This window comes from Spermophilus citellus, assembly GCF_964194105.1.
Source record: "Spermophilus citellus genome assembly, chromosome: 15".
NCBI classification, from domain to species: domain Eukaryota; kingdom Metazoa; phylum Chordata; class Mammalia; order Rodentia; family Sciuridae; genus Spermophilus; species Spermophilus citellus.
The window spans coordinates 82,025,748-82,045,454 of NC_138195.1; the positions used below are offsets into that span (position 1 = coordinate 82,025,748).

At 34.9% G+C, this 19,707-nt stretch overlaps 1 protein-coding gene across 1 annotated transcript in view; it reads right to left on the reverse strand.

Moving 5' to 3' along the window:
* Nucleotides 1–249: 249 nt before the first annotated feature.
* CCDC186 (coiled-coil domain containing 186) overlaps nucleotides 250–19,707 on the reverse strand; it is a 49,725-nt gene continuing 30,267 nt past the window's right edge. The window contains exons 8-16 of the mRNA XM_081268055.1: nucleotides 13,463–13,561; nucleotides 13,217–13,303; nucleotides 11,903–12,045; nucleotides 7,872–8,127; nucleotides 6,758–6,947; nucleotides 5,405–5,485; nucleotides 3,964–4,174; nucleotides 2,614–2,833; nucleotides 250–1,790 (exon numbers count right to left, since the gene is read on the reverse strand). Coding sequence (XP_081124181.1) covers nucleotides 1,707–1,790; nucleotides 2,614–2,833; nucleotides 3,964–4,174; nucleotides 5,405–5,485; nucleotides 6,758–6,947; nucleotides 7,872–8,127; nucleotides 11,903–12,045; nucleotides 13,217–13,303; nucleotides 13,463–13,561 — 1,371 coding nt within the window. The 3' untranslated portion in view covers nucleotides 250–1,706. The remainder of the gene's footprint in view (nucleotides 1,791–2,613; nucleotides 2,834–3,963; nucleotides 4,175–5,404; nucleotides 5,486–6,757; nucleotides 6,948–7,871; nucleotides 8,128–11,902; nucleotides 12,046–13,216; nucleotides 13,304–13,462; nucleotides 13,562–19,707) is intronic.

Consider the following 19,707-nt stretch of genomic DNA (forward strand, 5'->3'; position numbering starts at 1 on the left):
CATTCTGAAATAAAAAGGATATTTGCTTTTGGATGACAATGTATAACTTGACATGCACAAAAATTAAGACACTACAATAAATGACCTGATCTTTACTAAATTATCTTTTAAACAATGTTAAGTTGATTTAAAAAAAAAGTTAAAACCCATTAAAAGGACATTGCCACAAGTCCAACTTCAAAAGCCCATACAGTTCTTTGAAGGCTTTTAATCTGTCACCCCCAAGGCTCACTTTCTTTTCGTTGCACAGGGATGGGGGTGGGTGGGGTGGGAAGGATGCCAAAATCTAAGACAAAAATGAGGTTTGTGGTAACAAACCTGCAGATGAGCTAAGGTGTCCTATTATACAAAGAATCCAAACATAATGCAAAGTCAAAGAAATTATAATAGGTGAGAAATAAAAGGAGGTAAGAAAAAATCTGATGACAAATATTGATATGACTACAACATTTAAATCTACATCTAAAATAAATATTGTAAAAATCCAACAAAATATCGAAAAATATCTAAAAATCCAACAAAATACAATAATTTGGCTTAAAAATTCCTTTGGTTTTAGATATATAATTATTTTGTGTTTTAAATAAATATACTAAAACATCACATTTGGGGGAACTTCATGATCACTCCAATTTGATATATATTTATATCAGTATTGAAGAATGGTGCTCAAATGGTTAACAAAGCCATATGCTGCTTTCTCTTGGGAAACTGGTTCTTAGTAAGTACCTTAAAATACTAGTACATTTTATCTTTATATAATGTTAGTAAAATTAAAGTATTTCCATGTCTAAGAATTATTCATTTCGCTGTTCTAATGATTGGATCCACTTCACATTTTAAAATATAACTGAAGTCCACAGAAAATTTTTCAATAAACATGTTATTTTAAACCGTATTTAAAGTAACTAAAGATTTTAAGAATTCAACTATTAATCCAAATATGAAAAAAAAATGGACCTACGATAGACAAGGAAACCTGACAAGAGACATTCAATGTCCAACTATTGCCATTTACCAACAGCTGGCTTTTCTATTAAGTTCAGTTTTCATTAAAACAAAAATTTAAGTACTCAAATGCATCCTTAAAAGACAACCAAATATTATACTGGAGTGTCAAAACATTTTTTTAAAATGTATTTTGAGATGGGGTTTTGCTATGTTGCACAGGTTGGCCTCAAACTCCTGGTTTCAAGTGGTCCTCCCCCTGGCCTCCTGAGTAGCTGGGACTATAGGTACACACCACTGTGTCTAGCTTGAAACAAATATTTTTATGATGTCTTTACTTTTCTTGGTGTTGTGCAAATTGTAAATCAATGAATAAGTAACACTTCTTTGTCTTTTCATGAATCATTTTTAAAGATGAATAATTTTTGACATATTTTAAAGGGAAAAAATATGAAGAAGGGGTTTTTTTTAAAGCCCTTTTAGTAATGTTCAGCACTTAAGACTATGAGCAAATTAAGTTGTTCAGACTCAATGATAGGCTGTTGTATTGCACCATATAAAACAAATTTCTCAAAGCCTACACTCTTACAGTATGCACAGCAATGCATCCATTTTTAAAAGGACACTTTTTTATACAGATGAAGCAAAACAAATTTTGACTGGCTTATACACAAAGTAGGGAAAAGTTTCCAACAACACTGGTCAGTGGCACCTGCTCCTGGGTGGCTTTTATCTGTTTACTGGGCAAGAACTTTGTATTAGGTTTTCTTTGTCCTCTGCTCTAGTTCATGCTGGTGTTTAATAAGACGTTCTATTTCTGTTCCAAGTGTTTGTAGATTTTCCTTTAATAGTTAGGGAAAAAGAGAGAAAACAAAACTACTAAGTATAATAAATAAAAAGATTCAATTTGAACTATTTTTGCCTAAATTTTGAAACTGAAGGAGTGGTGATTAGTCCAAAAATGCTAAGTGAATTAGTGAATTGAATTAGATACACAGATGTTTTTAGTAAAGTAGACCTGTCCTTTTCAAAGTTATGATATTGGGAATTAAACCCAGGGCCTTGCACATGCTAGGCAAGTGCTCTATCCCTGAGCTACATCCCCTAGCCCACTTTTCTAAAATTTTATTTTGAGACAGAGTATCATTAAGTTGCCTAGGCTGGCCTTGAACTTATGACACCCTCCTCTCTCAACTTCCCAAGGAGCTGGAATTATAGGTGGTTTCATTATGCCCAGCTCATATTTAACCTTTTTATCATAGCTATAGCAATTCAATACATAAAATGATTAATTATTAGATTTAAAAATTATTTTTAAAACCCATTACTAATTATCAAGGCCCATGTTCAACAAATAGATAATAGCTGCAGAAAATAAAAGAAAGCTGGAAAATATACTAGAAACTCCATAGTCTTAAAAAGTGTTTCAACAATGACCTGTAATAGCAATGTATGTCAAAGGTCATCCATTGCAAAATATATAATTCATCCTACTATCTAATAACTAAACTTAGTTTGAAAATTATACTTTCAAAATAGAAAAACATTAAATTTTTATCTCTTGAGTAACAGAAACCTATCAGAATTAGCCCATCTAAGTGCCAGATGAGACTAAGAAAGAGGCACCATTTTACTTATTGGTAAGTGAATGAGAAACACAAATACCTTCAAAGTAATATTTTTTAGTAATGTATCCTCCAAAACAGCCTGCAATTTTCGGTTGATTTCCAAAGACAGTTCCAGTGTTAATCCACTATCAGCAGGATGAGATGTATATAAAGATGCCATGATGCCACCTCGTCTACTTAAATGGACTTTGTTAAAATCAGAAGCCTCTGAAGAAAGTGTGCCTGATTCTTCTCGTAAAATGTAACTCTGAATTATTCTGCAAAACAAAATGACACTATCAATTGTGTACCTGAAGAATTAAAAATACTGGAATTTGTAAGAATCAGCTAAGCAGAAGCATAGAGGCCTAGCATAAAATAAGTACCTATTAAACTAATAACCTAATACATTAGAAAAGAATTTTCCTTATTCAGATGGTTTCTTCAGCTATTTTGCTTTTATTCTATCATGATTAATGATATATACACTGCTTTTTAAGTTCCTTTCCTTATTTACATAAAATATTTAAGCAACTATTTTATTGCTCATATTTCTATTAATATTGTTTTCCTATTTTTAAACTTTTTTAAAAAAGTAATAGGCAAACTTTTAGTAACATATTTAAAATTAAAATGGCTTAGGAAAAGACCTGCAATATAAGAGCAACATCTCTTATTTAAATGAGTACAGTATCAGTGAGAGGACAGGCTCTGGAGTCAGTCAGAGCTGGGTCTGAATCTCTAGCTCAATGTCTGTCCCTCACAAGAGGATAATCCTGACAGATAAGAGTGATTTTACCTAGGCCCCAGTTAACTTAACTGCAAAATCAGAGAACTCACTCTCACTCAGTGGCTGTAAGTAATCAGTAAGATAAATGCTAACAGGCATAGTACAAGGAATTACCTAATTATATTTTGCTCAACAGGAAAAAAAAATATCCAAAACTTCACATGTCTCTTAGAGTCATAAACATGAAAATAAAAAGCCAAGTAACACACTACTATACTCTATGTCTTCTTCAAGGGTCTTATGCATGCTAGGCAAGCATTCTACCACTGAGCAATACTCCCAGCCCTAGATCTATGTTTTCTTTCATTTCTGTATTCCCCAAACCTAGAATACAGTAGGTGATCATAAAATATTTGGAACTGAATGATTATAAGAATTATTAAGCTGGATATGGTGGCACACACCTGTAGTACCAACTACTTGAGAGGCTGAGAAGCAGGGATGCTTGAGCCCAGGAGTTTGAGACCAGCCTAAGCAAGATGTGAGACCCTTTCTCAAATTAAATAAATAAATATTTTTGAAAGACAGAATTCTTGATATGATTGATTTTTGAAAAGAGTGCTTTTACCATGAGAAGTATACACTTGGAACAGATAGTGCTACCATAATAATACATACTTTGTTTTTTTCCTAATTTCTTCCACCAATTGTTTGATGTGATCTTCCATAAATTCTATCTTTTCATTTTTCCGGGCATGTGCTTTCTGCAACCTAACTATCCTCTCAATCAGCATGGCCTTGTCCAGTTCTGGAAAGTTATCCACAGCTACTGATGACCCAGTGTTTTCTGGAGATCGATCTTCTGCACTGCTCCGAGCATTAAGGGACCCTAAATGATATGCACACATACAAAAAAAAAAAAAAAAAAAATCAGTTTAGATATTATTTGAGTCTAGCATGCTAGACTCTCATCTCATGTATCATTTATTTTGGTATCATTTTCAAATATTCACCCTAACATAGCTGGATGTAGAACATATCATAGGTCATTGGCTAACCAACTTCTTGTGTCTGAGTATACTGGCAATAAAATAGCAAAGCGTCGTCTATTATGTCTCTCAAGAACAGGATGTGAAAGTAGCAACAGAGAAACAAAAGATCTAAGAGAAAGAATAAGAATTATAAGTCAGACCAAAATTAAAGTAAAAGAGAACAGAAAACAAAAAACAAAAACCCAAAAACAGAGTGGGGCAGAATGTGGAAATATAGGAGAGGAGAAGGAGGACAGAATATAGTAGATTATGTTCCAGAGCCAATCTATCCAGGTTCAAATCCTACTTTTCCAATTATTAGTTGTGTGACTTTGGACAAATTATTTAAAACTCTCAGTGTCTTGGCTACTTCATGTCAAAATGGCATTAGTAATATTATTTACCTTTCATAAGATTATTAATATATTTATCTCATTTAGATGAGTTAATATATGTGAAGCACTCAGAACAGCGCATTATAGTAAGCACAATGGTTAGCTCTTAATTTTTTACCAATACCAGTGAAATGAATTTTTGGTCCTCTTTACCCTATAAAAATCTGTTTCTCGACCCCACTGTACAGATTTAAGATAAGTACTGTATCTTATCTAAAATTATATAATACATTGCAGAAACTGGGTGTGATGGCACATGCCTATAATCTAAACATCTCAGGAAGCTGAGACAGGAGAATTGCAAGTTTGAGGTCAACCTCAGCAACTTAGTGAGAGAATAGAACAGAATATAAATAAAATATAAATAAAAAATGGCAGAGGTGGGATATAAACATGCAACAATAATTTCAAATTCACATTCTTTCTACTACACATTTTTTCCACTATTGTAATAGCTGATAATATTTTGCCCCTCTAATGTGCAATTCCTAGGAGACAGTATAATGTAAAAGTTATAATAGAGAGACAGAGAGAGAATCCCAAATTTTATTACAAAATAATTATATAAAACTTCAATATTTTATGTTTCAAAAGGAAACAAAGCATATCAATATTTTTTAAGACCCAAAATGCTATTTATTTTTATATTCAGTTACTAAATAACAACTAAAACCATTGTGTTTTTTTTTTTACCTGATGAACTAGAACGACTCCCCATGCTGCTAACTTCTTTATCGTAGCTTCCATTCTCAACCTGATCTAATTTTCTTCGTGCTATAGGAAAAATAAGTGGATTACTTACAATAATCATCATGACCATCCCATCCATCCCTGATTTTAGTTGCTAAATTCACTTAGTAAAAAATGGCATAGACTATAATAATAATAAGACAAAGTTCTTGAATACCTACCTTAGAAAGCTGTAGATGTCATTCATATAAAATGACATTTGGAATTGTACAGGTCAAATACCAAATATACAAAAATGACATTATGATAACTGACACTGGCATCATTTAGTTGTATTGAACTTAACTTTTCATAGTCCTGACAAAAGCTAGGTTGTGGTTCAGAGCACTTTCCTGGCATGTGTGAGGCATTGGGTTAGGGCCTCAGCACCACATTAAAAATACATAAATAAAAGAAAGGTATTGTGTCCATCTACAACTTTAAATAGATAGATAGATAGATAGATAGATAGATAGATAGATAGATAGATGTCCTGACAGATTTAGAGGATCCTACCAGAAATTTCCCTTCAATTATAAGTACAAAAACAACTGAATTCTTATAGCAAATAACTGAACATATTCATGTTAAGTAATACATTTCACCCTATTTGAAAATAAATAAAGTTGTGGAAAATGGTAAGAGAATAGCTAGTTGGAATACTTGTCTTATTCATCTTTGTCCAAGCACATAGTACAGATACCCAATAACCTCTATGCATTTTAAATTAAAGAAATCTGGGTTTTAATTCTAGTTGACCATTGTTGTGTTCAGGTAATTTATAACCTTTCCAGGTCTGTTTCCTGAGACCCAGATGCAGAGCTAAGTCTTAACCATCTCTAAGTTAGAGACAAAATGTAGATCCAGGTACCCTAAATGCAGTACAGATCAATTCATAGGCATATGTAGGTAGAAAATATTACAATTTTTATTTACGCTTAAAGATAAATCTTTTCAAATTTCTATTTTTATCTAACACATCTAAAATGCATAAATAAACACATAAATTGGAGAAAACCAAATATTTTTTACTGATAAAAAAGTATGTAATCAAAAAAGTTTAGACACTCTTGCCCTAAGGTAATACCTACCACAATTCTTATATTCTGTGGCTCTGTGAATAAATATCCTTTAGTATAGAAGACAGGCAATTCATAGAACTACAAGGTTAGCAATTTATCTATGAAAATTAATATGTAAAAAGGAATAAATGGCTCCAGTAAATGTGGTAGAACCTGAAATATATTTTTCTATAAAATCTTTAATGATTAAAAGAAACAAATATATTCAAGGTCTAAATGAGGAAGAATTTTATACCTTGCTGAAGTTGCTTGGTAAGATCCTTGACATTAGAGGCATGTTTACGTCTTTGAGTTACTAACTCATCTTTCAATTCTTCTACCTGGGTACTCAATGCTTTAACTTCCATTTGTTTACACATAAGGTCAGCTTGCAGAGTCTGGACTTCCTCTTTTCGAAGTTCTTCCTCTTTTAACAATCTACTTTCCTGAATATTAAGTAAGATAAAATGAAAAAACTTTTAAATCATATATTTATTTCTATTATTGCTCAATTGACAACCTTAAAAATATATGGTCCCTGAGAGACAGTCTTCTATCACTCCTCCTTATTTATTGAGCTCCTCCAAATTCTCATATAGTGAGGCAAAGGGATACACTAAATGAGTGTTGTTCTGCACATGCAAAACTACCTGTGACACAGGTCTTCGAATTCTTGCAATTTCAAAAACTCAAACTATTTTTTTATATTTATTTTTTAGTTTTTTTTTAGGTGGACACAATATCTTTATTTTTTATTTTTTTTTATGTGGTGTTGAGGATCGAACCCAGGGCCTCGCGCATGTTAAGCAAGCGCTTTACTGCTGAGCCACAATCCCAGCACAAACTCAAACTATTTTTATGAATAATTTGAAGACATTCTAATAACTTGGAAATATTACACCACTTTGAAACTATTTTTAAAAACAAATTTAAAGTATTACCTTTAAAAAAATATATAATGATTCTAGTTAAGAATGACAGAAACCATGGCTTTCTTATTTTCAAAAGTGAAACATTCTTCTTTATTATTTTAGGGAGAACATTTATTACGAATCACGTCAGTTGAAAGGAAAAACACAACATTTTTAAAAATACATATTTTTTTAGTTGTAGATGGACACAATACCTTTATTTTATGTGATGCTGAAGATCAAAGCCAGTGCCTCACAGATGCTAGGCAAGTGCTCTGTCACTGAGCTTCAGCTACAGCCCGCAACATTTTTTTTTAAAGCATTTGAAATTACCAGAAAGTCAGTGCCAATAGAAAAGTGCTTAAATTAACTACTACTACATTTTTATGCTATGGGGAAATTTTAATCTGTGTTTCATGTTAGTTGTTTCAAGAGTTACATATATATATTTATACTTACCAAATTAGTATTTGTCTGTTTCATTTGTTCACATTGGTTTTGCAACTGACTTTCACTACAGGAAAGTTTATCATATTGTGACTGCAAAGAATTGCACTCAGATTGAAGCTGTGCATTCTTACTAGTGAGCTTTTCTGTGAACAGCAGTAGCTCAGATTCTCTTTTCCTACTTCCTTCGATGTCTTTTTGTAGGTCATTAATCAAAGAATTAAGACTTTCCATTTCTTCCTTCAAATTTTCAATTTCTTGCTTACCTCTAAAAAACAAAGTTTATATTTCAGAAAATATGAGACTATTAAGAGACATTAAATTAATGGTTTTGGGAATTTTAAAATTTCATTAAAATTTTCAATTTAAATGCAATGCTTTATAAAGGTACTTTTATTCATTCATCCAAATATTTATGAATGAATAAAATGATAGGAACTAAGGGCTGAGAGTATAAGTGAGCAGGGCCTACATGCTCCTGCTTTCAAAGAACTTTTAATCAAGAAGGGAAATTACACAAGTGTGATAACTGTTTCTGATGAAAACACGGCAAGTTGCCTAACTTCATATAAGTGATGGTCAAACTAATACTTAAAGTAGCATTTACTGTCTGCAAAGGTCCAGTCAGTAGATAAGCTGGGCATCTTGGCATATGGATTTTGTTGCAATCGTTCCACTTTGCCACTGTAGATGAAAACAGCCAGAGACAATATGTACAAAAATGAGTGTGGCTAGATGCCCAGAAAACTGCACTTACAAAAAGAGGTGGTGGGCTAGATTTGGCTTATGGGCCATAATTTGTTATCCTTCAAAAAGAAAAAAAAAAAAAAAAGGAAAAAAGAAAAGCAGAAGTTTGTGGGAAAAATTCAAAATGAGTTCCAGGAAGAGGAATGAGTATGTGCTAAAGCTGGAAAGGGAAAAGGAGAAGGGTTTATGGTTGGTACCGATAGGTGTTCAGCATTGATGATAATCAGGACTTCACTACATCCTTACCACTTGACAAGGGCTTGACAGGCCTTAAAAATCCGTTAATTACAGCTGAAATATAAGAGTAAAAAAGAGGAAGGCACGAAGAAGCAAGGAACAGGTCACTAATCTCACAAGCCATGCTAAGGCATTTGAACTTCCTAGGCAATCTTTGAGGCAATGGGAAATCACTGAAAGGTTTTGAGAAAACGTTCTTTTTGAAAAGTTTATGCTAATAATAGTGTAGGAAATGTCCTGGAGAAAAAGTAAACAGAAAAATCAGTTTATGAGCTATTGCAGTTTTCCAGATGGGAGCCGACAATGGCTTGGATGATGGTGGTAGGAGAGGGAATATAAAAAAGTAAACAGACTTGAATGATATTAAACACAGGACACATCACTAATACTTTGGGACTGGCTAGGTATGTGAGAGGAGGGAAGGAAGAGCCAAGCATGACCCCCAGGTTTCTGGGTTAGACAGTCATTTGGGTGCTAAACTCATCACTTATCCCAGAACATGAAAGAAGAAGCATATTCGTGGACAGAAGAAAGGACTCAATTTTGGATATATTAAAGTTTAAGGTGTTTTTGGTACTTATGCGCCTAAAGCTAAGCAAAAAGGGCTGACAATAATGATTCAAAGAATCTGATGCACATTAGAGGAACAATTAGGATCACTCAGGGAATGACAAAATTTGAACACAAGAGGGTTTTCTGACAGAAAGAAAAGCCTGATAAAGAGACTAAGAAAGCGTGGCCCAGAAGGCAGGAACACCCAAAAGGCATGATAAAAACAGAGCCAAAGGAACTGAGCATTTCAAGAAAGGTAAGTTTAACACTGTTAAAAGATCCTAAAAATTCAAGCAAAGCTGGGTCTGAGCTATATCCACCATAGTTAAGGGGATATTAAATTTTATGGAATGCTGAGATCAAAGTTAGAATAGAAAGAAACCCAACAAAGGAAGTAAAGAACTGGGGAATGAGTACAGGTAATTTTTTTAAAAAATTAATTACTTTATTTTTTATTCTAATTTGTTATATATGATAGCATAATGCATTACAATTTATATTGTACATATAGAACACAATTTTTCATATCTCTGGTTGTACATAGTCACACCACTCGTGTCTTCATACATGTACTTAAGTATTGATGTCCATCTCATTCCACAATCTTTCCTACCCCCATGCCCCCTCCCTTCCCCTCCTACCCCTCTGTCCTATCTATTGTTTGTCTAATCCTCCCACGCTCCCTCTCCAACCCAACTATGAATCAGCCTCCTTATATCATCTCGGGAGCAAATTTTTACCACCTGCACATAAGATAGAGCACTAATCTGTAGGGAATATAAAGAACTCAAAAAGCTAAACACATGAGGACAGGCTGGGGTTGTGGCTCAGCAGTAGAGCGCTCGCCTACTGGTAGAGCATCAGGCACTGGGTTTAATCCTCAGCACTACATAACAACAAAATAAAGGTACTGTGTCTAACTACAACTTAAAAAAAATTTTTTTTTAAGAAAAGTTAAACACCAAAAAACCCCAAATAACCCAATCAATAAATGGGCTAAGGAACTGAACAGACACTTCCAGAAGATGATATACAATCAATCAACAAATATATGAAAAAATGTTCAATATTTCTAGCAATTAGAGAACTGCAAATCAAAACTACATCAAGATTTCATCTCACTTCTGTCAGAATGGCAGCTATTAAGAATACAAACAACAATAAGTGTTAGTGAGGATGTGGGGGAAAAGGCACACTCGTACATTGCTGGTGGGACTGCAAATTAGTCCAGCCAGTATGGAAAGCAGTATGGAGATTCCTTGGAAAACTGGGAATGGAACCACCATTTGACCTAGCTATTCCACTCCTCAGTCTATACCCAAAGGACTTAAAAACAGCATACTACAGGGACACAGCCACATCAATGTTTATAGCAGCACAGTTCACAATAGTTAAACTATTGTTTGGAAGCAACCTAGATGTCCTTCAGCTGATGAGTACAGCAAATTCTATCAAAAGTTTGTGAAAAGGAGAAAAATACATTGGTAGAGGAAGATCCAAAGAGTTTTGATTTTTTAAAAGTATGATCATATTTAAATACAGAAAGAAAAGGAAAGTCAGCAGAGATATATAAGAGATATGGGTGGGATAAAAAAGGAATAATCAAGAAAGGCCTTGCGAAGGCAGAAGAGCATGGATCCACAACAGAAATAGAAAGAAAAATTAGGTCAGAGAGGAGCAGGAACATTTCTTCCATAACAGAAGCAAAGGAAAGAAAGAATGCAGATATGGGCAGTTCAAAGGACTAATAGCAAGATGATGAGAATATTGTCATCCGACAACTTCTATTTTTTTTCTATAAAGAAGCAATCATTTGCCAGGAGTAGAGGGGTAAAGGGGAAACCTGAAAAGTGAGGAAAGTGATCAAGTTTAGAAGAGATGCTAAGAGAATTGGGTAGAAGGCTCCGATCAAAGACATGTAGTAGGAACAGAAATGCATGAATATTCCTAATTGAGGTCAGTGACCATGAACTTCTGCGGTGTCAATCTGGATGATGGTTGAAATTACTTCAGCACCTTGGGTGTGTGTGAGGTGCAAAAAAGAAGACACTGTTTGAATTCAACCTCAACCGAGGCTCTGTAAGGTAATGCCAGAAATGGAGCTTAGTTACACAGTTTTATAAGAAGACAAGGAATAATGTCAACTCATTACATTAAAAGCAATACACATTCAAAAATCTAGATCTTGATACTCTTCAAGATTTACCTTTTAGAAGGAATAAAAGTATTCTACATAGTTAATGGAATTTCAAAGTTGAAGAAACTAAATAAAACCAATCTGTCTTCTAAATTGTTATTGCAAATTATATTAGGGAATATAAACTTTGATTTTTATAATCCATGGTGGGAGCTCAAATATAGTCCAAAAAAGTTCAAGAGAGAAAAATTCTGAATTGTAGCTAGTAAAACTGTAAAAATCTTCACACAATAATTCCATTTAAAAATATAATCTTGAAATAAAAGTAAAAAGCTTGTTTATCAACACAGAGATGTTGTTAATTTTGTACCTTTGAAGCTGATCCTGTATCTGATCTGCAATTTTCACTTTATCCAATAAATTCTGAATTTCAGCTTTTTGGCGATTAATAATTTCCTTGTATTTCGACAATTCATCTTCTGTTCTTAATCGTTCATCTTCTAGACATTTTGCCTATTAAATTATCATAACCAAGTTAAACTACAAACAATATTTTCTTATTCCTTATAAACTATTTCAGATAGTGGTTACATATTAGAAATCAAAGCCTAATTCTAAAGCAGTATTAGTTCATATGAAGAAAATACAATAGGAAGTTAATGTCCTAGATTTCAATTGCAGATTTCTGGTGATTCAGTCATGAGAGTTTAAGCATGTCACTTTATTTTTTACTAATTTTCATTTATTCATCTGAAAAAAAAAGGATCTATCTTCCCCAACTACTTCAAATAACTGACATGGAGAACAAATAGGAAGGTATATGAAAAACTCTTTGAAAATTATTAGGTGATCCCAGATTCAAAGTGGTAACTGAAAGGCCTATTATGATACCTGTGATAAAATATAATATTCATAATCATATTAAAAGGTACAGGGACATTACCATGACAATTAAAGACTTCAAACAGTGGAAGAGATTTAACAGGCTGTTAGAAATGCAATCTTTACCCATCTAAGACAATTAAATATACCCAAGGAGAAACAGATAGTTTTCTTACTATTTTCTGGCACTCATAGTTCTTAGATTCAACTATCTTTCCAAATGATTTGCTAAAACAACTATCTTTAGATCAAAAGCCCAAGGATAAGTTATAATCACAGCAAATATGGGATGGAATACAAATGTTTGGCAAATACTTCAAAGAAACTAACATGGAATATACTTTCATTTCAATGAAAGTCAATTATATTACCAGAGAATTGCTATTGTGCTCCTCTGAGTTCTTTTATTTATTTTTTTTATTTTGTAAAATTTCTTTTATCTCCCTTTCTCTTTCTCTCCTTCCTACTTCTCCTTCCCCGCTCCCTTCCTTCATTTCTTCCTTGCAATACTGGGAATTGAAACGAAGAGTGATCTATCTATCACTGAGCTCCATCCCTAGCCCTTTTTATTTTTTATTTTGAGACAGGGTCTCACTAAGTTGCCCAGACTAGCCTTGAACTTGCAATCTTCTTGCCTAGTCTCTCAAGTAGTTAGAATTATAGGTGTGGGCCACTGCACTCAGCTATTTTGAAAAATTTCTATGTAACTACCTTCTCCCCACTCCTTCAAAAATCAGAGTAAATCCAAAGTTAAAGATATTTACCCTTCATCCTCTGGAGTCATAACTAAAGATTTGATTACCTTTGTCCTCAGTGTTCGCAGTTCATCCATACCCTCTTTAAAGGTCCTCTTCAGATCTTCCAGTTCCTTTATTTTGGCATGATGCATCTTTAAAAGAAACCACAAATCATAATGCACTAAACTACATCTAAAAACTTATCGCCTACTTGTTCCAAAAGGCTTTAAAAGTAGATGACAACACCTACTCTGTCTCTCTTTCTGTATTTACTACATAGTCTAAGATATTCAAAGAGCAAAAGTATTCACCTCTAGCTGGTCAGATTTTTCTTGCATTTGTTTTTCAAGTTCTCCTTTTGTGACTCTAAGTTTTGCATCAAGCTCATTTGATTTAATTTCTTCAGACTCCTAATGGAAGGAAAACAGGAAAAAAAATGATGATTTTTAAAGCTTTATATTTTGAAAAGCTAAGAAAGTTTTGCAGCTGAGTTTACTAATTGTGAAACACACAGCTATGTACCTAAAATTGAACAATGCATTGAAAGATTTTAAACGTCAATTTGGCATGAATAAGAATAGCATATTATATAACATAATAGAAAGTAGTTTCTTCTTTAAAGTTTTAAATTTCCTTGCATTTTTTTTCTTTTTTTATTGTTGGTCGTTCAAAACATTACATAGTTCTTGATATATCATATTTCACAGTTTGATTCAAGTGGGTTATGAACTCCCATTTTTACCCCGTATACAGATTGCTGAATCACATCATTTACACTTCCATTGATTTACACATTGCCATTCTAGTGTGTGTTGTATTCTGCTGCCTTTCCTATCCTCTACTATCCCCCCTCCCCTCCCCTCCCCTCCCCTCTACTCTCTCTACCCCCTCTACTGTAAATCTTTTCTTCCACTTGTATTATTCTTCCCTTACCCCTCACTTCCTCTTGTATGTAATTTTGTATAACCCTGAGGATCACCTTCCATTTCCATGCAATTTCCCTTCTCTCTCCCTTTCCCTCGCACCTCTCATCCCTGTTTAATGTTAATCTTCTTCTCATGCTCTTCCTCCCTACTCTGTCCTTAGTTACTCTCCTTATATCAAAGAAGACATTTGGTATTTGTTTTTTAGGGATTGGCTAGCTTCACTTAGCATAATCTGCTCTAATGCCATCCATTTCCCTCCAAATTCTATGATTTTGTCATTTTTTAATGCAGAGTAATACTCCATTGTGTATAAATGCCACATTTTTTTAATCCATTCATCTATTGAAGGGCATCTAGGTTGGTTCCACAATCTTGCTATTGTGAATTGTGCTGCTATGAACATCGATGTAGCAGTGTCCCTGTAGCATGCTCTTATTAGGTCTTTAGGGAATAGACCGAGAAGGGGAATAGCTGGGTCAAATGGTGGTTCCATTCCCAGCTTTCCAAGAAATCTCCATACTGCTTTCCAAATTGGCTGCACCAATTTGCAGTCCCACCAACAATGAACAAGTGTACCCTTTTCCCCACATCCTCGCCAGCACTTCTTGTTGTTTGACTTCGTAATGGCTGCCAATCTTACTGGAGTGAGATGGTATCTTAGGATGGTTTTGATTTGCATTTCTCTGACTGCTAGCGATGGTGAGCATTTTTTCATGTACTTATTGATTGATTGTATGTCCTCCTCTGAGAAGTGTCTGTTCAGGTCTTTGGCCCATTTGTTGATTGGGTTATTTGTTATCTTAGTGTCTAATTTTTTTAGTTCTTTGTATACTCTGGATATTAGGGCTCTGTCTGAAGTGTGAGGAGTAAAAATTTGTTCCCAGGATGTAGGCTCCCTATTTACCTCTCTTATTGTTTCTCTTGCTGAGAAAAAACTTTTAAGTTTAATTAAGTCCCATTTGTTGATTCTTGTTATTAACTCTTGTGCTATGGGTGTCCTATTAAGGAATTTGGAGCCCGACCCCACAATATGTAGATCGGAGCCAACTTTTTCTTCTATCAGACGCAGAGTCTCTGATTTGATATCAAGCTCCTTGATCCATTTTGAGTTAACTTTTGTGCATGGCGAGAGAAAGGGATTCAGTTTCATTTTGATGCAAATGGATTTCCAGTTTTCCCAGCACCATTTGTTGAAGATGCTATCCTTCCTCCATTGCATGCTTTTAGCCCCTTTATCAAATATAAGATAGTTGTAGTTTTGTGGATTGGTTACTGTGTCCTCTATTCTGTACCATTGGTCCACCCGCCTGTTTTGGTACCAGTACCATGCTGTTTTTGTTACTATTGCTTTGTAGAATAGTTTGAAGTCTGGTATTGCTATACCGCCTGATTCACACTTCCTGCTTAGCATTGTTTTTGCTATTCTGGGTCTATTATTTTTCCATATGAATTTCATGATTGCTTTATCTATTTCTACAAGAAATACTGTTGGGATTTTGATTGGCATTGCATTGAACTTATAGAGAACTTTTGGTAATATCGCCATTTTGATGATGTTAGTTCTGCCTATCCATGAACAAGGGTATATTTTTCCATCTTCTAAGATCTTCTTCTATATCTCTCTTTAGGGTTCTGTAGTTTTCATTGTATAAGTCTTTCACCTCTTTTGTTAGGTTGATTCCCAAGTATTTTATTTTTTTTGAGGATATTGTGAATGGAGTAGTTGTCCTCATTTCCATTTCAGAGGATTTGTCACTGATATACAGGAATGCCTTTGATTTATGCGTATTGATTTTATATCCTGCCACTTTGCTGAATTCATTTATTAGCTCTAATAGTTTCTTTGTAGACCCTTTTGGGTCTGCTAGGTATAGAATCATGTCATCTGCAAATAGTGATAAAGTTCTTCTTTTCCTATTTTTATGCCTTTAATTTCTTTCGTCTGTGTAATTGCTCTGGCCAGTGTTTCGATGACTATGTTGAACAGAAGTGGTGAGAGAGGGCATCCCTGTCTTGTTCCAGATTTTAGAGGGAATGCCTTCAATTTTTCTCCATTCAGAATGATGCTAGCCTGTGGCTTAGCATAGATTGCTTTTACAATGTTGAGGTATGATCCTGTTATCCCTAATTTTTCTAGAGTTTTGAACATATAGGGATGCTGTACTTTGTCGAATGCTTTTTCTGCATCTATCGAGATGATCATATGGTTCTTATTTTTAAGTCTATTGATGTGTTGAATAACATTTATTGATTTCCGTATATTGAACCAGCCTTGCATCCCAGGGATGAATCCTACTTGATCATGATGTACAATTTTTTTTGATATGTTTTTGAATCCGATTCGCCAGAATTTTATTGAGGATTTTTGCATCTAGGTTCATTAGAGATATTGGTCTGTAGTTTTCTTTCTTTGAAGTGTCTTTGTCTGGTTTAGGCATCAGGGTGATGTTGGCCTCGTAGAATGAATTTGGAAGTTCTCCCTCTTTTTCTATTTCCTGAAATAGCTTGAAAAGTATTGGTGTTAGTTCCTCTTTAAAGGTTTTGTAAAACTCTGCTGTATACCCATCCGGTCCTGGGCTTTTCTTAGTTGGTAGTCTTTTGATGGTTTCTTCTATTTCCTCTATTGTTATTGGTCTGTTTAGGTTGTCTATATCCTCCTGACTCAATCTGGGCAGATCATATGACTTAAGAAATTTATTGATGCCTTCACTATCTTCTATTTTATTGGAGTATAAGGATTCAAAATAATTTCTGATTATCTTCTGTATTTCTGAAGTGTCTGTTGTGATATTGCCTTTTTCATCCCATATGCTCATAATTTGAGTTCTCTTTCTTCTTCTCTTCGTTAGCATGGCTAAGGGTCTGTCGATTTTATTTATTTTTTCAAAGAACCAACTTTTAGTTTTGTCAATTTTTTCAATTGTTTCTTTTGTTTCGATTTCACTAATTTCAGCTCTGATTTTAATTATTTCTTGCCTTCTACTTCTTTTGCTGTTGTTTTGCTCTTCTTTTTCTAGGATTTTGAGATGAAGTATGAGATCATTTATTTGTTGGTTTTTTCTTTTTTTAAGGAATGAACTCCAAGCAATGAATTTTCCTCTTAGAACTGCTTTCAATGTGTCCCATAGATTCCGATATGTTGTGTCTGTGTTTTCATTTAACTCTAAGAAGTTTTTAATTTCCTCCTTGATGTCTTCTAAAACCCATTGATCATTCAGTAACCTATTGTTCATTCTCCAAGTGATGCATGATTTTTCCTTCCTTCTTATATCGTTGATTTTCAGTTTCATTCCATTATGATCAGATAAGATGCATGGTATTATCTCTACTCCTTTATATTATCTAAGAGTTGCCCTGTGACATAATATATGATCTATTTTTGAGAAGGATCCATGTGCTGCTGAGAAAAAAGTGTAACTGCTTGATGTTGGGTGGTATATTCTATATATGTCAATTAAGTCTAGGTTGTTAATTGTGTTATTGAGTTCTATAGTTTCCTTATTCAACTTTTGTTTGGAAGATCTGTCCAGTGGTGAGAGAGGTGTGTTGAAGTCTCCCATAATTATTGTATGGTGGTCTATTAGACTCTTGAACTTGAGAAGAGTTTGCTTGATGAACATAGCTGCTCCATTGTTTGGGGCATATATATTTATGATTGTTATGTCTTGTTGATGTATGGTTCCCTTGAGCAGTATGTAGTGTCCCTCTTTATCCCTTTTGATTAACTTTGGCTTGAAATCTATTTTATTTGATATGAGTATGGACACTCCTGCTTGTTTCCGCAGTCCACATGAGTGATATGATTTTTCCCAACCTTTCACCTTCAGTCTATGTATATCTTTTCCTATCAAATGCGTCTCCTGTAGGCAGCATATTGTTGGGTCTTGTTTTGTAATCCATTCAACTAGCCTGTGTCTCTTTATTGGTGAGTTTAAGCCATTAACATTTAGGGTTATTATTGAGATATGGTTTGTTCTTCCAGCCATATTTGTTTATTAATGTTACTAAACCTGATTTGTTTTCTTCTTTGATTATTTTCCCCCCTTTACTGTCCTACCTCCCACTGTTCGTTTTCATTGTTATTTTCCATTTCCTCTTCCTGTAATGTTTTGCCAAGGATTTTTTGAAGAGACGGTTTTCTAGCTGCAAATTCTTTTAACTTTTGTTTATTGTGGAAGGTTTTAATTTCATCTTCCATCCTGAAGCTTAATTTCGCCGGATACACGATTCTTGGTTGGAACCCATTTTCTTTCAGTGTTTGAAATATGTTATTCCAGGATCTTCTAGCTTTCAGAGTCTGTGTTGAAAGATCAGCTGTTATCCTGATTGGTTTACCCCTAAATGTAATCTGCTTCCTTTCTCTTGTAGCTTTTAAAATTCTCTCCTTATTCTGTATGTTGGGCATCTTCATTATAATGTGTCTAGGTGTGGATCTCTTATGATTTTGCACATTCGGCGTCCTGTAGGCTTCTAGGATTTGGGATTCTGTCTCATTCTTCAAGTCTGGGAAGTTTTCTCGTATTATTTCATTGAATAGATTGTTTATTCCTTTGGTATGGACCTCCATGCCTTCCTGTATCCCAATGACTCTTTAAGTTTGGTCTCTTTATGTTATCCCATATCTCTTGGATGTTCTGCTCATGGTTTCTCAACAGTCTTGCTGAGCTGTCTATGTTCTTTTCAAGTTGAAATACTTTGTCTTCATTGTCTGATGTTCTACCTTCTAAGTGTTCTACTCTGCTGGTAGTATTCTCAATTGAGTTTGTAAGTTGGTTTATTGCTTCCTGCATTTCTAGGATTTCTATTTGTTTGTTTTTTATTACCTCTATCTCCCTGTATAATTGATCCTTTGCTTCTTGGATTTGTTTATGCAATTCCTTGTCAAAGTGATCTTTCATTGTTTGATTTTGCTGTCTCATGTCTTCCTTGAGACTCCAGATCATCTGAAGCATGTATATCCTGAATTCTTTATCTGACATTCCATCTGTTGCAGCTATTACCTCTTCTAAAGTTGAGTTGACCTGCATTGCTTGTGGTCCTTTCTTGCCTTGTCTTTTCATACTGCTCACGTTTCTTTCTGCTTGGTAAAACTGTTGTGTTTTTGAAATTTTCCCCCTATTTATTTATATTGCTCTTGTAATGTTGAAAAATCTCCCTTGCAGGGCGGGTAGTGGCTGTGCTCCTCCTCCAATTGGGGTGATCTGTCTACCACACTGGCGGGTCGCTAGGCCTGCTCTGCTGCTCGGTCGTAGGTCTGCCCACCCTGTGGGCGCGGGTGGCGGCTCTGCTCTGCCCCCACTCCAATTGTGGTGACGTGACTACCACGCCCTCGGGTCATTGGGCCTGATCCGGATGCGGGCGGCGGCTCTGCTGGGCCCCTACTCCAATTGGTGTGACGTGTCTACCACACTGTCAGGCCTCTGGGCCTATTCCGCCAGTGGGTCGCAGGTCTGCCTACCTTGTGGGCTCGGGCGGCAGCTCTGCTCGGCCCCCACTCCAAATGGGGTTACCTGACTGCCACTCCGGCGGGTCGCTGGGCCTTTTCCGGACATGGGCGGTGGCTCTGCTCCGCCCCCACTCCAACCAGTGTGACGTGTCTGCCTCGCCGGCCGGCCGCTAAACCCATTCCA